The sequence below is a fragment of the Numida meleagris genome, chromosome 9 (genome assembly GCF_002078875.1).
Source record: "Numida meleagris isolate 19003 breed g44 Domestic line chromosome 9, NumMel1.0, whole genome shotgun sequence".
NCBI lineage: Eukaryota > Metazoa > Chordata > Aves > Galliformes > Numididae > Numida > Numida meleagris.
Window position 1 is genome coordinate 12,459,119 of NC_034417.1, and position 20,920 is coordinate 12,480,038.

General features: G+C 45.6%; 1 protein-coding gene across 2 annotated transcripts; it reads right to left on the bottom strand.

Moving 5' to 3' along the window:
- TICRR (TOPBP1 interacting checkpoint and replication regulator) lies at window positions 253-17,514 on the bottom strand. Of its 2 annotated transcripts, none has more exons than XM_021407576.1 (22): window positions 16,676-17,514; window positions 15,696-15,981; window positions 14,889-15,127; window positions 14,437-14,680; window positions 13,796-13,928; window positions 12,915-13,051; window positions 12,119-12,328; window positions 11,654-11,802; window positions 10,824-10,918; window positions 10,440-10,533; window positions 10,211-10,290; window positions 9,688-9,930; window positions 9,000-9,096; window positions 8,751-8,823; window positions 7,949-8,089; window positions 7,370-7,460; window positions 6,814-6,875; window positions 5,882-6,037; window positions 5,025-5,173; window positions 2,541-4,818; window positions 1,030-1,143; window positions 253-701 (listed from the first exon to the last, which is right to left on the bottom strand). In XM_021407576.1, exons 1-22 carry the CDS (start codon window positions 17,315-17,317, stop codon window positions 583-585), a joined length of 5,832 nt encoding a protein of 1,943 aa, XP_021263251.1. In that variant the 5' UTR covers window positions 17,318-17,514; the 3' UTR covers window positions 253-582. The 2 variants fall into 2 exon arrangements, with proteins under 2 accessions (XP_021263251.1, XP_021263249.1); XM_021407574.1 differs by having other exon boundaries at window positions 12,906-13,051.

The window sequence follows — 20,920 nt, forward strand, 5'->3', positions numbered from 1 at the left end:
ACTTGTATAAATTCATGTCCTCAAAGCAGATTTGCTTATAAGAGAGGTGTACCTGTCACTTGAGCACACTGTTCCTCCACTTGCAGAAGGAAACAGTCAGCTTTCCTGCTCTCAACAAATAGGGTTTCCATGAAGCAAATACCTTCGCATGAAAAGCAAATTCCATTCGACACCATTAACCCCTCAAAACCTTAAAACCAGTCAACAAGCTTCCAAATTGCCATGCCTGGATTCAGGATGAGATAAGCCAGATTTCTGGTGAAGTGACAACAACGAGAATCCACATTAGTTTATTTTATAAGCAAACCAGAAGAGTGACAATTCCCCCTCTTTACCTAGCAGGATTGAACCCTTCACTGCAGAACTGAGCTACTAACTACATACAGGAGACGTGCCAGAAAGGATGGAGAGATGCTGCAATTCATGCTAAAACATTTAGGGTAGTTCCGTATTTCCACTGCCATCCCATCTCACATCAATGTAGACAGCTCCAGGCCACAACCAAAGAACAGTGCCTTGTTAAAATCCATACTGTACAGCTCACATAACGCAGTACTTCCCATAGTGTTCTGGCTCCAGACTTCAGCTGAGCAGCCTTTTCCGTGAGTAAGTCCTGCTGAGGGGACGCTTCCTGGGAGCCATGCTGTGGAATGGAGACAGCTCCTGATTGGTAATAACTTCAAGGTCATTGGATTCCTCATCTGCAAAATACAAAGATGAAATTAAAGCCACAGTTTACTAAAACTCACTTCCCTGTGACTCCAAGAAACCCAGCACCAACAGAATCAGCACGCTGCACTTTCTGTTAAGCTACCCATTTATTCATTGCTACTGCCTCACCCCCCTAATCTTCCCAGCTCACGCCAAGTTTCTTGGAAGCATGCAAGATAGACACTGTACACAGAAATGGCAAATACACACATGCTTTCTCCATGAAGAACAACCTCTAGCACAGCATGCTTTTGTTCTCATTTAGTTGTAGGCACGCAGAGCGCACACCCAGCCCTTCCTTGCAGCACAAGCTGTTACCTTGAACACAATTCCTCTGAGATGGCGGTGTCTGTCCCTTACACAGCAGTGGGGACTGCGTCAGTGCTAGAAGGCTGCTGGCAGAGAGAGAGCTCTTCACTGGAGGGGTGGCACCTGGAAAGGCACAGCGACAGACTGCAGCAAACTGACAGCTCAAGAGTGCTTTTTTGGTAAGTCTCATACACAGCCCTCACCCTACCTCAGAGCTTCCATCAGCACAATACTTGGTATTTAGCCCCAGCATAGTCTTGGCTGGCACAGTGGATTTCTGCCACCAAGACGTCTGCAATAGCTCTTTAAGGATTTAGCTTTCTTAGTAGGAAAGCACTCCACTTTTACTAAACATACTGTTCCTCACAGCTCAAGTGTCCTGAAGGAAAAATCACCGTTACAGCCACAGTCTGTAAATGCAAAGATAAGGTTTGTAGGTACAGATGGTCCTCTTACAGGACTAACTCAAGGTTAAGCACTGCTGTTATTTCACATCCTGAGTATGGACTAATGTTGCCTGCAAGTTTGCTCATTTTTTCCTCAGTGATAACCTGTTGAGCACTTAAGACACCGCCTCTATGTACACAACTTCTCTTCCATGGAGATAAGACACTGAAATCTAACACTTCAGAGCATGCTGTGACTATAAAACAGCATCTGCCATAGTCCTCCATAAAGCTTAAGGTTGTTTTAGAAAACAAATACTGTTTCAGAAGTTAAGTATTTGAAATTCACAAGGCCTTACTCAAAGAGATGAGACAGCTTTATCAAGGTCAGGCACAAAGTAAAAGCAGAGACCTTTCTTAAACTTAAATGCCTGATACAGTACCACTGCTACAGAGGCAAAGGTTTCTGATACATGCTTTCAGCAGATACACTGCCACAGGCCCAGGGGAGCATGGGGGCACCAATCAATCTCAACATCTGTCACACCAGCCCCCGAGGTGCTGACCTACACTGAAGAAACCAAGTTTTAGACTTGAGACAGCTACATTCAGTGCTGCGTAGAAACAGGGCAGAATAAGCCAAAAGAATCCACACAAACTCAAATCTGCTGCCCAGTCTAATTTCAAAACATACTGCAGTGTAAGTGCTGCATGTCCCTCAAGTCATGGTTGTATTCCATCCTGAGCAGTGCAGTCAGCTTGAAGCATCTTTTTTTCCCCCCCACTTGAGTTTTCATTACTTGCTCCTACAGACAGCATTTGGTTGTAACTGTGATCCTGCCTTAAACAAAACCACGTTCTTAGTATTTCAATTCTTCCAGCCTCTTGCTCTTTTCTATTTGTAGTCTCTCAATTATTACCCCACTGATTAAATGCTCACACGATTCCAATAGCAGAATTCCTCACACCTGATCTGCCTCTCCACATAATTAGCTTGCAAGCTATTTGCAACCCACCCTCCCCTTCCATCTCAGTCTCCCTCAGATAGTCAGACAGAACTGTTGTCTTTTTCTCCCACTCTGCGTTTTTAGCTCCCTCTGAATTTCAATAGCGTCACTTGTTCCACTTAATTACCTGACAAAAGGAAGACATCATCGTCCCCTATGCAAATGTTCCGCACAGGACTTAGAAGCAAACATGCTTTGGACTTCTCAGGAAGCACAGAGTCTGTCCTTGCTTTGCTTCTGTTGCCCTCTTCTGGGGAAAAGGCACTGAGAACCACGTTGCACTTCTCAGTGCAAGCTCTTTTGGCCTCATAATTCTCCTCCTTCTCCGGTGATAGATACGTAAAGACCCGCTTACGAGATGTCAAGCCAGAATCTCCCAAGGCAGATCTCTCCTCATCTCTGGGTTCAGTGTCATTAGGAGACACTTGATCCTGGAGCCTGTAAACCCCCTCCAGTTCAAACTCTCCAAAAGCACATGTTACTTGGCTACTGCAGCTCTCCAAGCCCTTCGATTTTCCTTCTCTGCTTGCTGACATTGCTTCATCTGCATTTTTCTCACTTTGACCACAGCTAGCATTAGTGGTACTGCTTGCTGCTCTCTTTCTCCGAGGCCAGTCCTTAATAGCATCAGGAGTTGTCTTCCCCTTCAGCTTTGGAGGAGTCAAGGGAACTTCTGCTTCCAAGGGGGATGGGGAAGTGGTGTTAGAAGCACAGCTCGTTGGGGTGTATGACTGGCATATGTAGGTCTGTCCTCCACCTTTCCCAGGCGTACTGTGGAAAGAGCGAAAGCAGGAGGGTGAGACACAGGCAGCTGCTAGTTTTCCTGGGTGTTTGCTACACCAGGTCATAGCGAGATCGCCAAAAGGGCTTTCTCCTCCCTTGGGTTTGCTAACGCTTGCTTCAGGTTGAACATCTAATGCTGAGCAAGACCCAATTTTCTTAAAGCGAAGTTTGGGCAGGCCCGAAGCTTGCATTTCAAGTTCAACTTCGTAAGTTGTTGAGCTATCAGAAGGCTGCTGGCAGTGAATTTTAGGAGTTGAGAACTTGGCTGGAAGCCCTGGATTTCCCATCCGTGCTGCAGCCTCCCGTTGCCTCCTGTCTGCAGTATACCGTAAAGAATAGGCAGGAGCTGACTTTGGCAGTGGGGGTGAGGTATTCCGGGCAAATCTGGAGTGTCTCTTAAGGCTTGGTGCCTTTGGCCCTGTACATTCTCCTTTCTGCACAGTTTTTGGTTCCAACTCATCAGTGCTTGTTTGAGAACTGCTTAGGAAGGATTCACAGGTGTTCACAGTGGAGTTACCCTCCTTACTTGATTGCTCACATTCCACCTCAGCATTCAGCATATGTTCTCCAGCAGACAGCTTTGGAGAGGAATGCTTTTCCAAGTTTTCAGAGTCCTTTCTTGGAGAAGAGTTTTGAGCCACTGCATCCATTTGTTCATTCTCCAGTACACAGGTATCTTCAGGAATTTGGGATTTACACAACTGGACGCTTTCTACACAAGAATTATCACCATTATCATGATGACCATCCTTATTTTTGGAAGGTGTTTCACATGCATGTGTTCGGTTCTCTCCTCCTGAATTTGGTTCACCTTTGGCCTGCTCAGAGGTGTAAAATGGGGACTTCAGCAAAGAGCCACTGGTACCTGGAGATTTTAAAAGAGATTTTTCAGTCACATTAAACTCCCCATCAGACTCCTTAGTCTCCATGTGGGAAGGAGAGCTGGCTGCTACGGCATTTGTAGCTTTTGCAGAGGGAGAACTGAAGGGAGAGTCCAGCTTCTCGGTGAGAAGAGACATTTCTACACCACTCAGTGGGCTGGTTGAGAGTTTTGAACCTGAATCTTCAGCTTTCCTGGAAGTACTTTCCATCACTTGAGACACTGGTTCTGGCTGCACCTCAATTTCACTTGGAAGGATTCGCCTCCGAGCTCCAACTGGAGATGCTAATTTTGAGAGGGATCTCAAAGAACGTCTTGGAGTTCGCAATTCTGCAAAAAAGCTTTTCTGGGTGGCAGGTGGGGAAGAAGCAGCTGGAGTTGAATCTTGCAGAGGTAATGAAGGGTTTACAGTGCTCAACATCTCATTGTGTTCTGGCATCTGTAAACCAGCCTCTTTGTATGGAGAGAAAAGTTTTCCTGCTGGAGAACAGTCCTTAGTTACTTGCAGTAAGCAAGGCCTTTTGCCTTCTGTTAACACAGATGGTGACTTGACCCTTTGTGCAGGATGAGAGAAGTACTTTCCCAAACACTTAGCTACAGTCTGCTTAGCAGCTGGACTTTTGCTGGGAGTCTTCTCCACCTTTTGTGGTGTCCTGTGGAGAAGGCGAGGTGATCTCCTCGGTGGTTTACTGGCAGAATTCAGTAGCTTCTGTGCAAATTCCGGAGGTGATTTTCTAGGAGTCTACAGGGAGAGGGAAAAAAAAAAAGATCAAGCTTGTTCTGCTTGAGTGTTATTATTTATCCCTCTTTATTTACTTCTCAAGATTTAAAGTAAACTGTTTTGTTAGACTTGCAGAAACACTAAATTTAAGACATGTAAGTCTCACTAAACATGAATAGAATAAGAGAATTGAAGAAAGAAAGAGAGTAGCAAGTGTTTGCTTCTACCTGACAGGCAGCCGGCTCCTCTAAGTTCAAGGAATCTTTTCTTGTTCTCCTCCTTCCAGGTGAATGCTTCACTGCAGGACTACACGTGTCAATGACTGCACCAAAGAAAAATCTCTTGGGAGTTGGACACCCAGAGCGCAGCCTAACACCTAGAAAACGGAACAGTACAATTCAACTAACACACCAGAAACAATTGTCTCAGTCACTTCAAAACGTATGGACAGGTAGTGTATGCATCTCACAGCCCTAGCAGTTCATTTCTGGCTTGATGTTGAAGATTCAATTGAATTATTTCCCAAACTAAAATTAATAATCATCCATAGGAAGAGTGCTCTAGAGAAAAAACCTAAATAACTCAGATTCTTATTTTGTTTATAGCTCATGGCATCAGAAAAATTTGGTTCATGACTAAGGATTCTAGTAGGTATAATATAAAGAAGTAAATGTCACCATTTACAGCTGATAATCCTACAGAAGAAGCCTGCAAAGATCCATCAGTCACTGCTTTATGCTGCCAGAAGAGACAAAGTAGCTTTAGGATTTCTGTCCCATATTTTACAGGGATTTCGCTGCATTTAAGGAATGCAGACTGACAATCAGTGATATTCTGTTAGACGGGCCTGACTAGTTTCTTAAGATGGCAGTATATTCATTGTAGAAATAGCTGTCTTTCCATCCTCCAAATTCAGATTCTCAATTCAAAAGTTAGTGGGGATTAATCCTGTCTACAGAAGACATTACGTAATAGCTCTTAGCTCCTTATGGTCTCTTGTAGAACCAAATCAAATCAAACTTAGAGGTATCCGGGTCAGCTTTTCAGAGCAGCAATACAAGCCTACTCAAATTCCATTTGGTACCTGCTACATCCTGCTGAGTACAGCTCTCCTCCTCTTGTCCCCAGTGGACCTGCTGGGAATTCTGTGAGCTGGGCTGCGCAGTAGAATAAAACACACCAGAGTGGGACCTATTCAAAGTCAGCTGTCTGATGCGTGGACTTCTTCTTAAACCTGCTTCTGAAATGTAATGATATCACAGACTGAGCCTTCTTCCACCTTTAGTGATGGGGACATCTTCAGGAAGGGATCACAGTGGAAAACAACACACTCTAAGCAGCAGCTTTCACACAGTTAACATCTCGCATACTGAGGCATTTGCTTCAACTGTCTTGTGGTTTTGGAATGCTAATGTATGCAAGTTTCCTTCCAAATCTCAGCATCCTGTCCTTTAAGTCATGATTACTTCCCTCCCCCTCCAGCAATTACATGAGAAGGAATACTAGAAAATCCATATTCTACTCAAGTAGCGTCCAAAGTAGTGAACAGATGCTTCTGTCACAGAACCATAGGGGCTGGAAGGGACCTCTGGACATCATCTAGTCCAACCCTTTGCTAAAGCAGATTCCCTAGAGTAAGTTACTCAGGAAAGCATCCGTGTGGGTTTTGAGTATCTCCAGAGGAGACTCCACCACCTCTCCAGGCAGCTTGTTCCAGCTGTCTGTCACTCTCAATGTAAAGATGTTCCCCCCCTCACATTCACATAGAACTTCCTGGGTTCCAGTTTATGCCCACTGCTCCTTGTCCTGTTTCCGGGCACCATAAAAAGAGCCTGGCCCTAGCCACTTGATACCCACCCTTTAGGTATCAGGGAAGGCTGTGCTCCACCAAGAACAGCAGAATACTGTTGTATTGACTATTTGTGCACTATCTAAATTGTAGCCCCTAGGATGAGTGTGCTTTGAGTGCTTCAACGCAGCAAAAACACCTTAATTAAAAAAAAAATCAGTGCTTACCACTTATGGCTTTCTCTGGAGACTCTTCTACGACACCAGTGTCACAGCCTGGATCAGAAGACCTTGAAAAACAGCAAACATGTTGGACTCAACGAACCATTCACGTCTACAGAAACAGAACTTACCATGAAAACTGAAAAGCAGTACCATATTCCACAACAGTAAACTGCCTTGTGGGGTACTCTGAGCAATTAGTAAGCACTTTGCTTCCTGTTAAGATAGGAACTTCCTAGTGTATTACCAGTAACAGTTCTAAATGGAAATTAAGTTTTAGCCTGAACTGCACAGGTTCCAGCACAAGTTTTTTCTTTGGAAGCCCTCAAAGCAGCAGCTAACCCTAAACAGCACCTTGCAGCAGGAATTAAAGTACCCTGACATGCACAACGAGGCAAGCAGATTTTCTCCCCATTCACACAATAGGACATAGCCTCCACGATTCTCTTTGCTACCTTAGGTGAAAATAACACACTGATCACACAAAGGAGAGCTGGTTCTTGTGCTCACAGCCATTAATTAAGCATCCAGCACTTACTGAAGAAATTAAGAGCTTACTCACCGGCCTTTAATCTGCTTATGCAGTAGTCTCCTAGAGACCTGCTTATGCAGTGGTGTTTCTGCAACTCTCTTAGTCAGTAACTTGTGATGATCTTGAAAACAGAAGTAAATAAATTCAAGCAATGGATGTAACAGCACACAATTACAAAGCAGTTAGAATAGTTTCACATCAGCTTCAGCTTAAGAATGACTGCCAATACAGAATCATTGTGTACCAGCCTCCCAGCACTCACAAGCTATAATCATATATTTCAGAGTCCAGTGTCTACATTTATTTCCTACTCCCTCGAAATTATTTATTAATAGTACTGACTTTGATGTGACAGACGTAATAAGCCTCCTGAGGAACTTTCATTCCTCATCCTTCATTCACACATCATTTCTGTAACTATTTTTAACATTTGATTTCTTTGAGAGGCGTATCCAGTTTAGTTAAAAGCAGGTTTCAGTTTCAAAACCATCCTATTTGCTATACAATCACAACAGTGATCCAAAGTATTCTCTCCTTTACTGAAAACAATGCACAATTAGTTATCAGCAAGCTCTCATAGCTGTTCTATGCACACAAGCCACATCCTACCTTTAGCCCCTTCATCAGTGCATTTGTATCTTAGGCCTTCCACAGCAGATACTGACTGACTTCTAGGCATCTTCTTTGTAGTCCTTTTCGACGGTGAACGTATCCCTTCATTGAAGAGGTTCCTCCTCACCTTTGTAACCTCTGTGAGAGGAGAGAAAGCAAGAAATTAAAAGGAAAAAAGACATCTTTCTTTCAGGCCACTGGAGATGGGATCAGATACCCATGTATAAAAAAAACTAATTTTAGAGGCCAGAAGACATTGATATTTTGCAGGGCGGGGGAGGGAGTTGCTTTTTATTGTTCTGTGTCTTGAGGTAGAATAGTTGTTATCAGAACATGTCCTTCTCTAAATCTATTCTGGACTTGTTACAAGTTTATATTATTCATACTTTAAAGCAGTAAGCTCCTAGCAGGTGCCCCAGCAGAAAGTCTGCCACCAGCTGAAGTACACGTGGGCTCAGGGAACATATACAGGATTTAATTCTGTTAACATTTTGAGATGTGTTTCCAAATGTAAATGCTTACTCCTGCCCTCAACTTTTTTTTTTTAATAGATAGAAATAATAGCAAGAATCAAGGGAGAACTAACATTTTATTTTCAGGACATACGATAGAAGTTTTCTGTGCGTAAGGACATGAAGTAACTATATTTTTCCCCCTCTCAAATTTTTTGAGAAATTCAGCAAAGCTTCCTTCAGATTTCCAGCATGCTTCAGCATGATTTCACCACAGCTCACTGAAATTCACAGGGATGATGTGCTGAAGACGCACCTTTCCATGGAAAAGCTAGAAGTCAATATACCTTGCACTGCTTCTTTCTGCAGCAAAGGCATTTGTTGGGATTTCTCAGTAGCAAGGTAAGAACGTGAGCTCTCCTAAAAAATGAAAAACAATAATTAAATTAGACTTATCAGTGGTTCTTGTATCAGTAGTTCTTAAATGCCTACTGAGTTACAGAGCAATATATTTTTTTTTGCATTCATGTCACTTCACAGCACTGCTACACCCCTGCACGAGCAACCCACACACAATGCTTCTGGAAGAGCTTTACCTTTCTGATGGGATTCTTGTCTATCTTGGGAATCTCAATCTGACGCAAGTTCTGTGATGCTTCTGTCATGCTCCTGTGTCGGGCTAATACATTATTCCTTCAGAAGTTACACAAAGATTAAGTTAAAATAAGATCAGAAACGTAGTTATCCATCTAATTGACAATTAAACACAGGTTTGACTCTAGAGATAGAAAATCTTCACCTAAACTCAGACTGCAAATTCTTCGTGGTGGTACCTCACTTACATTACAATACAGAGGTGATCTGCAATATAAATAGCCGCAACTAACTTTAAGGTTGCTATTAAAACTCATTTCATAGTTTGCAGAAATGAACAGAGGATCCCCACCGCAGAGGTCCACAGTAAATCTCAGTTTTAACTTTAATGATACAGGGGCACTTTACGCATACTAGAACATCCTCTTCTTACAGAAGAGGCTCACAAACCCTACTCGTGCATAGAACAGACATACAGAATCCACCAAATTCACACTTAGCAGTAGGCAATTAACATGAAAAACAGGAGCCCTTTAAATTTCTCTCTGGCTCACAGAGTTCTCAGCTGGCGTGAGCTTGCCCCAACTACTATTCAGCAGCAGAAGTCAGAATTATTGAGCTACAGTTTAGACAGCTCCACCAACATAGGTCAGATTGCAACAAGCTGGCTCCCTTATCTGGGATTATTACCTTCTCTTCTGGGCAGATCGAGTGCGCAGTTCCTCCAGCTGATCACCCTCACTGCGCAGGCAAACAGTAGTGGGAGTTAGGACAGATGATAAAGATGGTGGAAGGCCTGGAGATTTGCTATCCACAGTCATGGAATCATCACTGAAGAAGTCTGAAGGCAGGACAGAAGCCAGCTTCGGGGGTATTTGTGTACCCAGACTGTAGTAAAGATCTCCAAGGGTCTTTGGTATAGAATTCATATACCTGGAACATCAGAGAACCCACATCAAATACAATCACCAACAAAGCAGTCAATGCTACAATCCCAAGGCTTGAACCAAACCTTTGTTTTTAAGCATCAGTTAAAAAATGATTAGTCTATTTTCTTATTAGCTATATTTCCTTTAGTAGCAAGCAATAGTCTAAACTTGTCAGTGTTACAATAATGCAGCAAATCAAAGCTGTACATTGCTGTTTTCTCAGAAAAGGTATGCAATAAAACCCACAGTCCCCAGTAAAGCTCAAGTCACCCCGAAGAACTTACAATTCTAGTATTTCCTCTAAAAACTTTGTAAGATACCCTGGGTCTTCAGCCAGACATAAAATGCGCAGCATATCTGTCATCTGGAAGAGAACATCAGGTAGGAAAAATGGATTAAGGCATGACAGTTGTCAACACTACATTTTTAGCAAGGAACTTAGAATGTCACAATAAATTCAGGGGAAAATTACAAGTTCTGGGCCTGCATTCCTGGTCTACATAGCATACTTGCCTCTTCTAACAGTTGCTCCATTTCATCAGCGTTGCTTTGTAGTGAAGGACACTGAAGACACAACTCAAGCCGCAAAAAAACCTGAAGTCGACACCTAAGAAAAGAAGTTGTCATTTACTGCCTCTTTGCCTGGCAGAAACAGGGTATTTACTCCTAAACAATTGCTCATAAAGCAGTAAGGATTGGACAGCATAATTTGGTTAGCACTTCCTTTTGGTGGCAGGAGAGATGCTGCAATGCTCATCATACAATATATATACCTTTGCATTTAATCTATTTTACTAAAGTTTTTTTTTTTTACTTGCACAAAAAAAGCTACCATTAAAAAATTGCTAACCAACTCCACTGCACCTCAGAGGTTAAAGTAAGTAGAGTGTGTCATACTCTCTGATTTTGGTTTCCTTCTCTGAGCCGTGCTGTTGCCTGAGCAATTTGCTCGTCTTCAGGAGATGGGTTCTGACTTTTTCTACACAGGCCACCTGCAGATACACAAAATTAGAGCAAAAGCTTCAAGTGAGTTCCTTGTATGCAGGACAGGTTCTTCCCACCCCTTCCTTATCCCACTCTTTTTCTTACAACAGCTTAATGTTTTTTCCCCCTCCTTCAAGGAAGGAATTCTCTCTTGCTTTCAGCAGTAAAGTCACAGTGCAAGATGTAGAAAAATATATAGCCTGAAGTGACAAAAGGCGTGGGACTGCTTGCAGCTTCAGGCCTTCTTCAGTACCTATGGATCTGAATTTCACAGTACTTGCTTTGACTGTTCACAAGCTTACCAATTTTAGCTTAACCAACTTACAATCTATAACACTACTCAAACTCAAATACCTTTGATCATTTCTCTTCCTCGGAGAAATGAATCTGCCTAGATTAACCATGAAAACAAAAAAGAAACCATGTTTTTTAAAGTTGTCTTTTAAGAATTTACTTCTTTGAAAATATTGACTTTAAATAAAAATTCAGAATAAGGCCAGTGCAAAGGAAAACAAGTCTGTTGCAATGTGTTACCCAAAGGTGTAAACTGGTACCTGAAATGGATTTTCCTATGTTCTTTATAACTATTCGTAGTTTTTACTACTGATTGAGCACAGATAAAAGGACTTGGTGAAAACCACTAACAAGTGTGTATATAAATAAGTTGAAGGAAAAGTAGTTTTAAAGATCTGGCTGTTTCACTCTCAAATCAGTAACAGCTCTGCTCACATATTCTTACCTACCTCATTCTCTTTGCCATTCCGTATTTTCAAGAACCTTTTAATGGCCATGATCATATTCTGTGCACACGCAGATGAAAGAACTTCCTCAGCAAGCACCTTCTGATAGCTTGTAATTAAGTGAGACTGCAGCTCCTCTTCAGTTTTGAAATCTGCAAGGGAAATAGTTTAAGTCAACAAAATACCAGTTTACCACACATTACTGGTAGAAAAAAAAATAAACAACTCATTCCAGCTGCAGAAAGGAATACAAGTTATTAAAGAGATTTTTCACCAGCAAATATGCATGCAGACCACAGAACGCTAACAGAAGTAGTCTTAGGTCCAGCACAAATAAGAAGTTTAGTTCCAAGCCGTTCACCAAGCTTCTAGGTTACTGTAATGCCTCACTGCTCATCACACCAGTCCCAGGCAGCTGCAAGGAAAAGCTTTACCCCACGTCAGAGTAAATGGTAAGTGAGTACATACCTACTGATGTTTTAAGTGCCTTTTCCTTTTCTTCCAACTTCTCATCCAACCTTTTTGCTGAAAGCTTCTGTGGAACCTTCTCACTCACTGTTGGCACACCATCAGGTTGAAACTTCTGTGCTTTTACATTCAACCTGGCTACATTGAGCATCTGCAGGGATCTGGACATGGTCTTCATCTTCTGCCTGACCGGGGTTCGAGGAACCCCACCTGCAACACCACAAGAAGGGAGTTTCAGACACACTGGGTGGGGTAAGAACACCAAGTTAGAACATAATACAGAACTCTGTATTGCTGCTTATGAAGTTGAGTAGAATCAGAAGCAGCATATACAGCAAAGTAATCTTGAGCCACAAATAGAAACAGCTGACAGACCAAGACTTCAGCGTACAGCAGATGAGTATATAAACACCTCTGGTTAGCACATTAAAAAGCAATGAAACTCTTTGTAGAAGAAGCTTTTAATTTCTCCCATTCTGAATAAAGTTGAGGTGTTACAATATTTAGCAATAGTTGTAGCAGTCCCTGTTCCAAGAACCAGTGAAACCGCAGAGATCCACACACTGCTCTCTTAGCAGTTTTGTCAGTCATTGCGTACCCTTGAATTTCAGAATCATTTGGATCGTTCTAAACGCTAATACTGACATGTACATGATGTTGTCTTTAAATGGGGAAAAGAAATTAAAGCATGCCACTATTCAGGATCCTGAGTATGGCTCATTAGGGTTTATGCAATAAGAAGGCTTCTCTACCATCTTTAATTGATAAAACACACATTATCACACACTATGCATACGTCTTTTTCTGTTATTTCCTGCTCCAGCAGATATTTCACTGCATTTTCTTTGGTACAGCTCAGACAGACTTTCTGAAAGTTCCACTTCAGATTGGTCTGGATCATCCTTCACATTCGTACATGGAACCTGCAGAAGTCTATAGAAGAGAACAAGTCAATACAGGTATCAAAAGCAACAGGGCAGAATGCATACATCTTGTTCTTACTCCACAGCACCTGTTCTTCTCCCTACATGCAAGCTGTAGGGAAGCACAATTCTATACTGCAAGTAACATAGCTAGTATTTTTCCACAGCCTGTTCCCTAAAAGCCTTACTTAAGCAACACTGAGGAAAAAAAAAACATCTTAGAACTGCACCAAACTGAAAAGAAGCATAGCAAAAGCTGCCTGATGAACAACATGAACACCATGCCATGAACACACATGAGCAGCTTCTTCATGCTATCATTTCATCTCATATTAGGCATTTAATATTTTGCTCAGCAAGTTATTTAAAATCAAAAAGAAAGCTTATCCATTTCCACTAGATACCAACTGTGATAATACAACTGTCTTCACAATCTTACAGTGAATCTTATCGCAGCAGAAGAGGCAAGATCTGCCACCTGGCAGATTGTAATAGCTTTGGTCATTTAAACTATCTCATTCCTGAAGTTGTCAAGACCTTAATCCAAGCCCACTGCCACCAAGCATCCTGTTCCCAGACCCTTCTGTTATAAACACCAAAGCATACTGAAACAAGAGCACATAATGCTTTTACTTCTGTATTCAATTTACTAAGATGAGCACTTCATTCCAGAACTACACAACAATTCTGCCGTGCTACCTTAGAAGGAAGCAGAAAATCTTGCTTACTACTCAGACTTGTTTCAGAAAAGTACCTGAATGAATCCATCAGATCTGAGCTTGCTCCACAAGCATTTGAAGCAGCATACCACGCTTCAAGCACTGAAGGATGCCAGCCCCCCGTACTGGACAGCTCTCGCTGGACCCACTCTGGCACAGGTTTTTCTCCTGAACAGAAAAATAAAAGTATTAGCACAAAGCTATAAATGAAACATTAGAACACTTGGCCTTCACAGAGGCTCTAAGGTGGAAGTTTCCAAAGCTCTGCTCATGAAGGGGCAGTTTACTCGCCAGGCTGACACACTCATAAGATTCCCAATAACACAAAACAGACAAGCCAAATGCAGTTCTCTTGAAAAAGCATGCAAAGATTTGACTGGCCATGGATGATCCACATGACAACTTTTAGGAACCCTCATTCTAAAAACCTGCGCCCAAGTATGTGCAGCTGTGCTTTATCTATAAGCTAATAAAACCTAACGTTGTCAATCAAACTGTAAAGTACACCAGAGCAGATTTCTGCATCGCAAGGCCTGAGCCACACAAGTCAAGACAAAATTAACAAGTCCCAAAAAATGAGACTCCTCACTAAGAAACTCATAAGCATTTGAGTCTTCCACCCCAAATCAGATCTAGAGATGAACAGAAGACTTGCTTCGCTTTTCCTAATGCCTACCTGTAGTAGCCAGAGAGTCCTCCACTGCCATGTCAATCTTGCTCAACACACTATGTACAATATCTGGGAGATCCAGAGCATGATCTTGGGAAGAGCTCTCCACTACAGCTCCCTTGAGGTTGCATCGCTGAACTTCAGCCATCTTTTCAGTACAGAACAGAGTGAGGACAGCAGTATTCTCAGAAAGTGGTGATAAAACAGCAGTGCAGGAGCACGAAGATTTAGTTTGAGACACTTCAGCAATCTATTTTAAAAGAGAAAAGGTATTTACATTTCCTAGAAATATAGAGAGACTTTATGACATGAACGTTCTGGGTTTAGCTCCAAACAACCAATTTGCTGTGTAACAAATACCATTACCGTCTTCACGACATGACACACGGAACTATCACCTTTCTTGCCACATCTCATTTAAAAATAGCTACTAGCTTAGGGCAAAGAAAAAGACTTACCATGTGCAGTTCTTTCATCACTAGATTTCTTAACAGCTGATGGAACAGTAACTGGCTTAGCCCTGTGCTCTCAGTGTCAGCGCTGCGCAGTATCCAGCTCTCTGTGAGAAAGCTGACAGCCTGCATCCAGTTCCAAGCCGTCATGCTTCCTTTCAAGATGATGTTGAGTGGAGAACGCAGTTGTCTTTGGCTCATGGCTAGAGGTTCCAGAATCACAGAACAGCTTTCCTTCTTTCCTTCTGTGCAAGGGTAAAATAAAGCAAAAGTCCTGAGAGGTACAAAATGTGCTTTTCATCTACATGAAGAGAACTTCAATGCAAGAAAAGCAAAGTTCAGCATCAAACAGGGAACAGCTCTATAGTTAAGTTCCCTCCAACCTCACTCACGAAGGAGAAGAGTTTAGAAAGGGACTGCTAAAGAAAGAGCACCTGCACACAACATGTTGCTTTAAAACTAATCTGTTTTCTTTTGACAGGCCTTTCAATTTGTCTTTTAGTTCAGCCATATCCAAGGAACTGAACTACAGCATGTAGAAGAGTGCACGCACGTCTACAGCGTGGGCCCAGCAAAGAGCTCTTCACTCTTCTGTGCTTTCCCAAAGATTGGGCACACAAAGAGATCAAATCAGGAATGCAGACCAATAGCTCTCACACCAAAGCAACTAGAGCACCTTTTTTAATAAGGACAAAAAACAGATCCTTAAATATCTGAAGTTTCTCCCACATGTACTATTCATAAGGGAAGCTTATCAAGAAACCTACATCACAGACCAATTATTATTATGTCTTTTACAAAAAAAAAAGTTACCATGCGTGCTGAGAAACAATGTCCCTTCTTGTTGGGGGAACACTGCATGAAATACAGAGGGCTTTGAAAACAAACTGTTCAAGGCTGAGTCCAATGGCAGAAGCGTCGACCATGGCACAGTCTGTGGCACCGTGGAACTTGAGTCTCCAAGAAAGACATCAGCAAGGTCTGCCCTGCGGTGACTCGGACACTGCACTAAGGTTTCAGATGGCAAAATGGTGCCTCCTATCTGATGGAGCAGTTGAAGCATTGTCCAATATCCATCTTGATCTGGGGATTTAATCAGCTGAAATGAAGACAGAGAAAGGCAAGTTAATGCTGCCCAAAGAAGCGGTGGATGCTCCATCCCTGGAGACGTTCAAGGTCAGGTTGGACTGGGCTCTGAGTATTTGATCAAGCTGTAGATAATCCTGTTTATTGCATGAGAACTGGAATAGATCTTTAAACGTCCCTTCTGATTCTATGATTCTAGTGCTGGCAGTGAGATAGCATCCATCCAAACAAGCAATAAGGATTGCACCATGTCTTTTTAGAAGAACTGGCATAAGAACTGTATACAGAGTATCTCAATGCAGCATCTTCAAATTGTTTTCAGGGACTTTACCTTTCAGGAGAGCACAACAAAGACAACACTCCCACTGAATTAAAGCGTAACCAATGCTTTCAAGTGTGGGGTTTTCTTAATTTAGTATGAATATACTTGAACTACTGGGCTGCCATTCTGGATACCTGTAAATCCCACCCAACTCCAAGTACAAGACAGCCCATCAGTAAACACTGCACAGTCAATAAACCGCTGATACAGCTCAGTCTCCACAGGGATCACCACCGCTCCAGTTTTCAGCCTCATACAGAATAGGATCACTCGGCATTAAGTGAAGACCCTTTACACTTCCTCCGCTCATACATTACAACTGAGAACAACGGGAGGATGCCCTACCGGCACTGCAACGCAGAGCCGTGCTCCCTCTGCTCCTCACCTGCGAGCTCTCGGCGGTGTCCACCCAGTACAGCGTGATCCTCTGCTCGGCCAGCAGCTCGCGGACGCTGCGGGGCAGCAGCCTCTCGGCCACCTCCTGCAGCGCGGGAGGCTCCGCGGGGGCCGCGCCGCCGCCGAATACGAACTGCCGCAGCTCCCGGCGGGAGCGGGGACACGGCGAGAAGAGGAACACGGCGTTCACGAAGCCCTCGGAGGGAGCGCCGCTCGAGGGGGGATCCCCGGCAGCCCCGCGGCTCCTGCGGGGCGCTTTGGCGGGGGACGCGATCTCGGGGCGGTCCCACTGGAAGTCGAGGAGCGTTTCCTTCAGGCCGCTGTGCGTGAGGGCGAGGCGGGTCGCCGGGCCGGGCAGCACGACGGAGGAGCCCCGCGCTCCCAGCCGCTCCGCCAGCTCCTCCTCGAAGCGCGCCCAGGCCCGGGGAGCCGGAGGACGGAAGCCGCCGCCTCGAGAGGCCCCGCCGCGGCCCCCGAGGGAGTCGAAGAAGCGGTAGGCCCAGCGCAGGCGGGCCAGGCCGAAGCGGCAGCACAGGTGGTTCAGGAGGCGCAGGGCACACAGCTGCAACCGCTCCCGCCGCCCCGGGCTGGCAGTGTCCAACAAGAACACGGCGCTAGGCGAGCACGCCATAGCGGGCGGACGGGCCCGCCTAGCTCAGCCCGACCCAGGCCTACCCGCCGCCCCTCACGGAGCGCCCATCGCTACACGCCCGCCATCGCCCTCTCCAACAGCTCGCGCGCTCCCACCGTGCGTCTTCATTGGCTGCCGCCTCGAGCCCGCCCCTTCCTCTCCTCGCTTTCCATTGGACCGCCGACGCAGCGTGGGAGGGGCGCGCTTGCGCGGTGCGGCGCCCGCGCTACGCGCCGCCAGGTGAGGGCGGAGGGAAGGGCGGAGCGAGGGCGGCCATTGGAGAGGAGCTCTCCTCCCATTGGCCAGTAGCTGAGCGCAGCGGCGTGGACCGTGGCATTCCATTGGCCAGTGTCCGTGACTCATGACCGGGGGGGGGGGGCTGGAAAATTGGGCCAGTGGTGAGAGCGAGCTGATTGGTCTCTGCTGCAAATTTAAAATTTAAAGGCGGGAGGAAGCGCGTGGTGGTGACGTCATCGTTGTTCTCTCCTCCCGGGCCGCTTTGGGTGGGGACCCCTCGGGGTCCAGTGGCAGCGCTGCGGTCCCCGCTCTGCAGCCCCGCCCCGAGCACTCCGCCCTGAACCAGCGCCTGTTGATAGAGCAACAGAAGCAGTCTGCTGAGGAGAAAAAACTAGAAACCATGGGTTCATAGCCTCAGAGAGGAGAACTCAGAGTCTGCCAAGGACAAGGAGGTATAGGCAACTGATCACAAACATAAGTGAAAGAGTAACTATTTAGGCACAAGTTTGCCACACACGAGATAATGTGCCCTATAGGTGGACCAGGAAGTGTCCTGCAAATGATCTCTAGGCTCATTCAGGGCTGATCATGTACCAAAAAAAGCACCTGTGGGTATGGAGATGGTAACCAGACAGCAGCTGCCCCTCTCAAATCTGGGCTCTTCTACCCCAGAACACATGTGCCCAGCAAAGCTGAACCAATTAGAAACTGCAAAAAGAGTGTTGTAAAGAGCCACACATAAATAACATGCTTCTGTTTGGGGGTGCTGCTTTGTGACTGATCCTAAGCACTCCATTCTGCAGAAATAAAGCAGACCTTCACGTGGGTTCCAAATCAGTGAGCAGTGCTAATGAGCTGTCCCGCTGAGAGCAAGGAAGGACCCTGGCTCGGTGGGCAGCCCGTGGTGCCCTCGTGTTGTCACCAGTCCCACAGGTCCCGTTCACCTCTGTCTGGCCTGGTTCCAGCTCCACTGCTCCCTTGCTGGCATCAGAGCCATTTCTTGGCCTGCCCAGGGCCTGTGCTGCTGGCCAGGAGCCATGGCCAAACCCCAGGAGCTGCTGGGGCTGCACTCAGCCCCATACGTCACCAGCATGTGCCAGCCCTGACAATGAGCCTTTGTGCCCCTGCTGCCACCAGTGGCAGCTGGCATCTGTCCCAGCAGCCTGACCAGGACACTCAGCAGAGTGTGACCACCTTACCGTGGGCTGCCTGGGACCAGAAACACACTCAGGGCATGGGGACAGTGTGGCAGTTCCCAGTGTAGCACCACCCTACAGCCCTGCTCTGGGGCCAGCCACCTCTCCTCTCCCCATGCTGCTCCCTCCCTGCCTGCTCCAGGTGTTGGCTCCTGCAGCTGATCCAGCTCTCACTAAAGCCATGGGAGATGGCTGAGCTCCGGAGAACCTGCTTGTTTGGCAGCTGGAGCTGCTCACACCACTCCTTGTCACACTGTCCTGCTGCTCGCTGGAACGTTTGCCCTCTCCGCCTACTCCCCAAGGACACCAGCGACTTCTCTTTCCAGCAGAGCCACTGGGCTCTTGCTGGGCAATCATTTACTTGCTGATAAATGTGGTTTCATGGGAAGAAGGGAAGGATGCCAGAAAAATCATTTGTAGATTGGGCTCACGTTTGGTTGGCAATTTGATCTGAAAAGTTTTAGTTTGGGTTTTTTTGTTTGTTTGTTTTTGGGTTTTGTTTCTGGTTTTGTTTTTACTTAGAAAATTCTTGATCAGTGTTGACCTTTTTCCAGTATTTCTGAGTGATATTTATTGGCAAGGCTTCGCTGTGTACAAAACCCCACACCTCAATGAAAGATCTGATCTCCTGCTGTACCAACACTCTCTTCAGCCCCACAGGAATGTTTGTTTTCTATTCTGCTGAGCCAGGCAGAAAGTTTTGTTTTGGATTCTCTCAAATGCTTTGCTTACAGGACACTTCCCAAGGACCTGCACAAGAAAGAAGTCACCTGAGATGCTGCACAATGCCTGGGGACTGCCCTGTGCTGCGTGAAAGCTTTGGAGCCTCCCCACATCCCCTCACCCTCCCCATGCTGTGTGCCCAGCACCGCTGGTAGAGGCTGCTGCTGCATTGCTCCTAATTTTGGAGGAGGAAATTGGGAGGGTTGGATGGGCTTGCTGAACATTAAAGACTGCAGAGATGGCTGTTGTGACTGCCTGCAATTGAGGCAAATTCCTTGTTTCTCTGTCTTAATAGATGAGATCTGTCACCATCTGCTTGCCAGCATGAGCTCCAGCACAAATCTGGGGAGGAGCAGGATGTGTCCCACCGCTCTCCCTCCAGACAAGGGTGATTTCTGGCACATACCTTCTGAGGTCACCTCTGGGACTAGAGTCTGTGTCCCAGCGCTGGCGGTGATAAGATCTGCTGGGACAGTTCGCAGTGAACCAAGGAGCCCCCATGCCCTCCTTTCCTGGGCAAGGCTGCCCAGAGGCCTCCAGGCAAGAGGGAGGGATTTCTGCACACTTCAGATTTTGTGTTTACGTCTCTCAAATATTTTTAGTGCTCATAAAGTTGAGAAACTTGGAGAGACCCAGCTGGGACCAGTACAGTACAACCCTCACCCAGAGCCTTCCCAAGGCAACCAGGACCTGCCCAGTCCCATGTCCCAGAGGAGAAGGACAAACAGACCTGTTTCAAGTCCGCTGCACAACTCAGCTGATTTCTCTAGGAAATCTTGGGTGTGGGGGTTGCCTCCCAGATTCATTTACAGTCACCTATATACTCATGGGGAAGTGGCGGCTGAACCTCAAGGGTGCTAACTGCTGTGAAGGAGGGGAAGGGCAACTTGCAATGAATCTGGTTTTACAGGTGCTAGATGTGATGAGACAACCCTGATGTGGAGTTCCCAGCATTGCCCAGTAGAGCAGTCTGAGAGCAGCTGCTACTGAAAGAAGTTCCCAAGTCGTGGGTGGGTAGGAGGAGGTGAGGGGTGAGCCTGGAGTGCGAGAAGCCAGCGGAGCATGCCAGCTCCGACAGGCCAGCAGAGGCATGGTGATGATCTGCAGGCTGATAAGAAGGGGCCATGCAAGGCAGTGCAACAAGGTGAGACTATCAGACCAGTGGAAAAGCTATTATCCTTTGTGCTCTGCCTGCAGAGGCTGGGGAGGGAGGCAGGGATGGAGCTACTGCCATGGGATGGCCCATGCAGGACCTTGTGGGCTCAGCAGGGACAGGGCTTTGCACATTGCTTTTTGGGAGACATCGCCAATTCAGTGAGAACCCAGACTGGAAAGCTTTGCAGTGTGGGTTTCTTCTGCTGAAATGTAACCATGCAGTGTAACTGCTGGTGACCACACTACCAGGGTATAGCAAGTTCCCTTATGTAGTAAAATGTTCCTTTGTGCC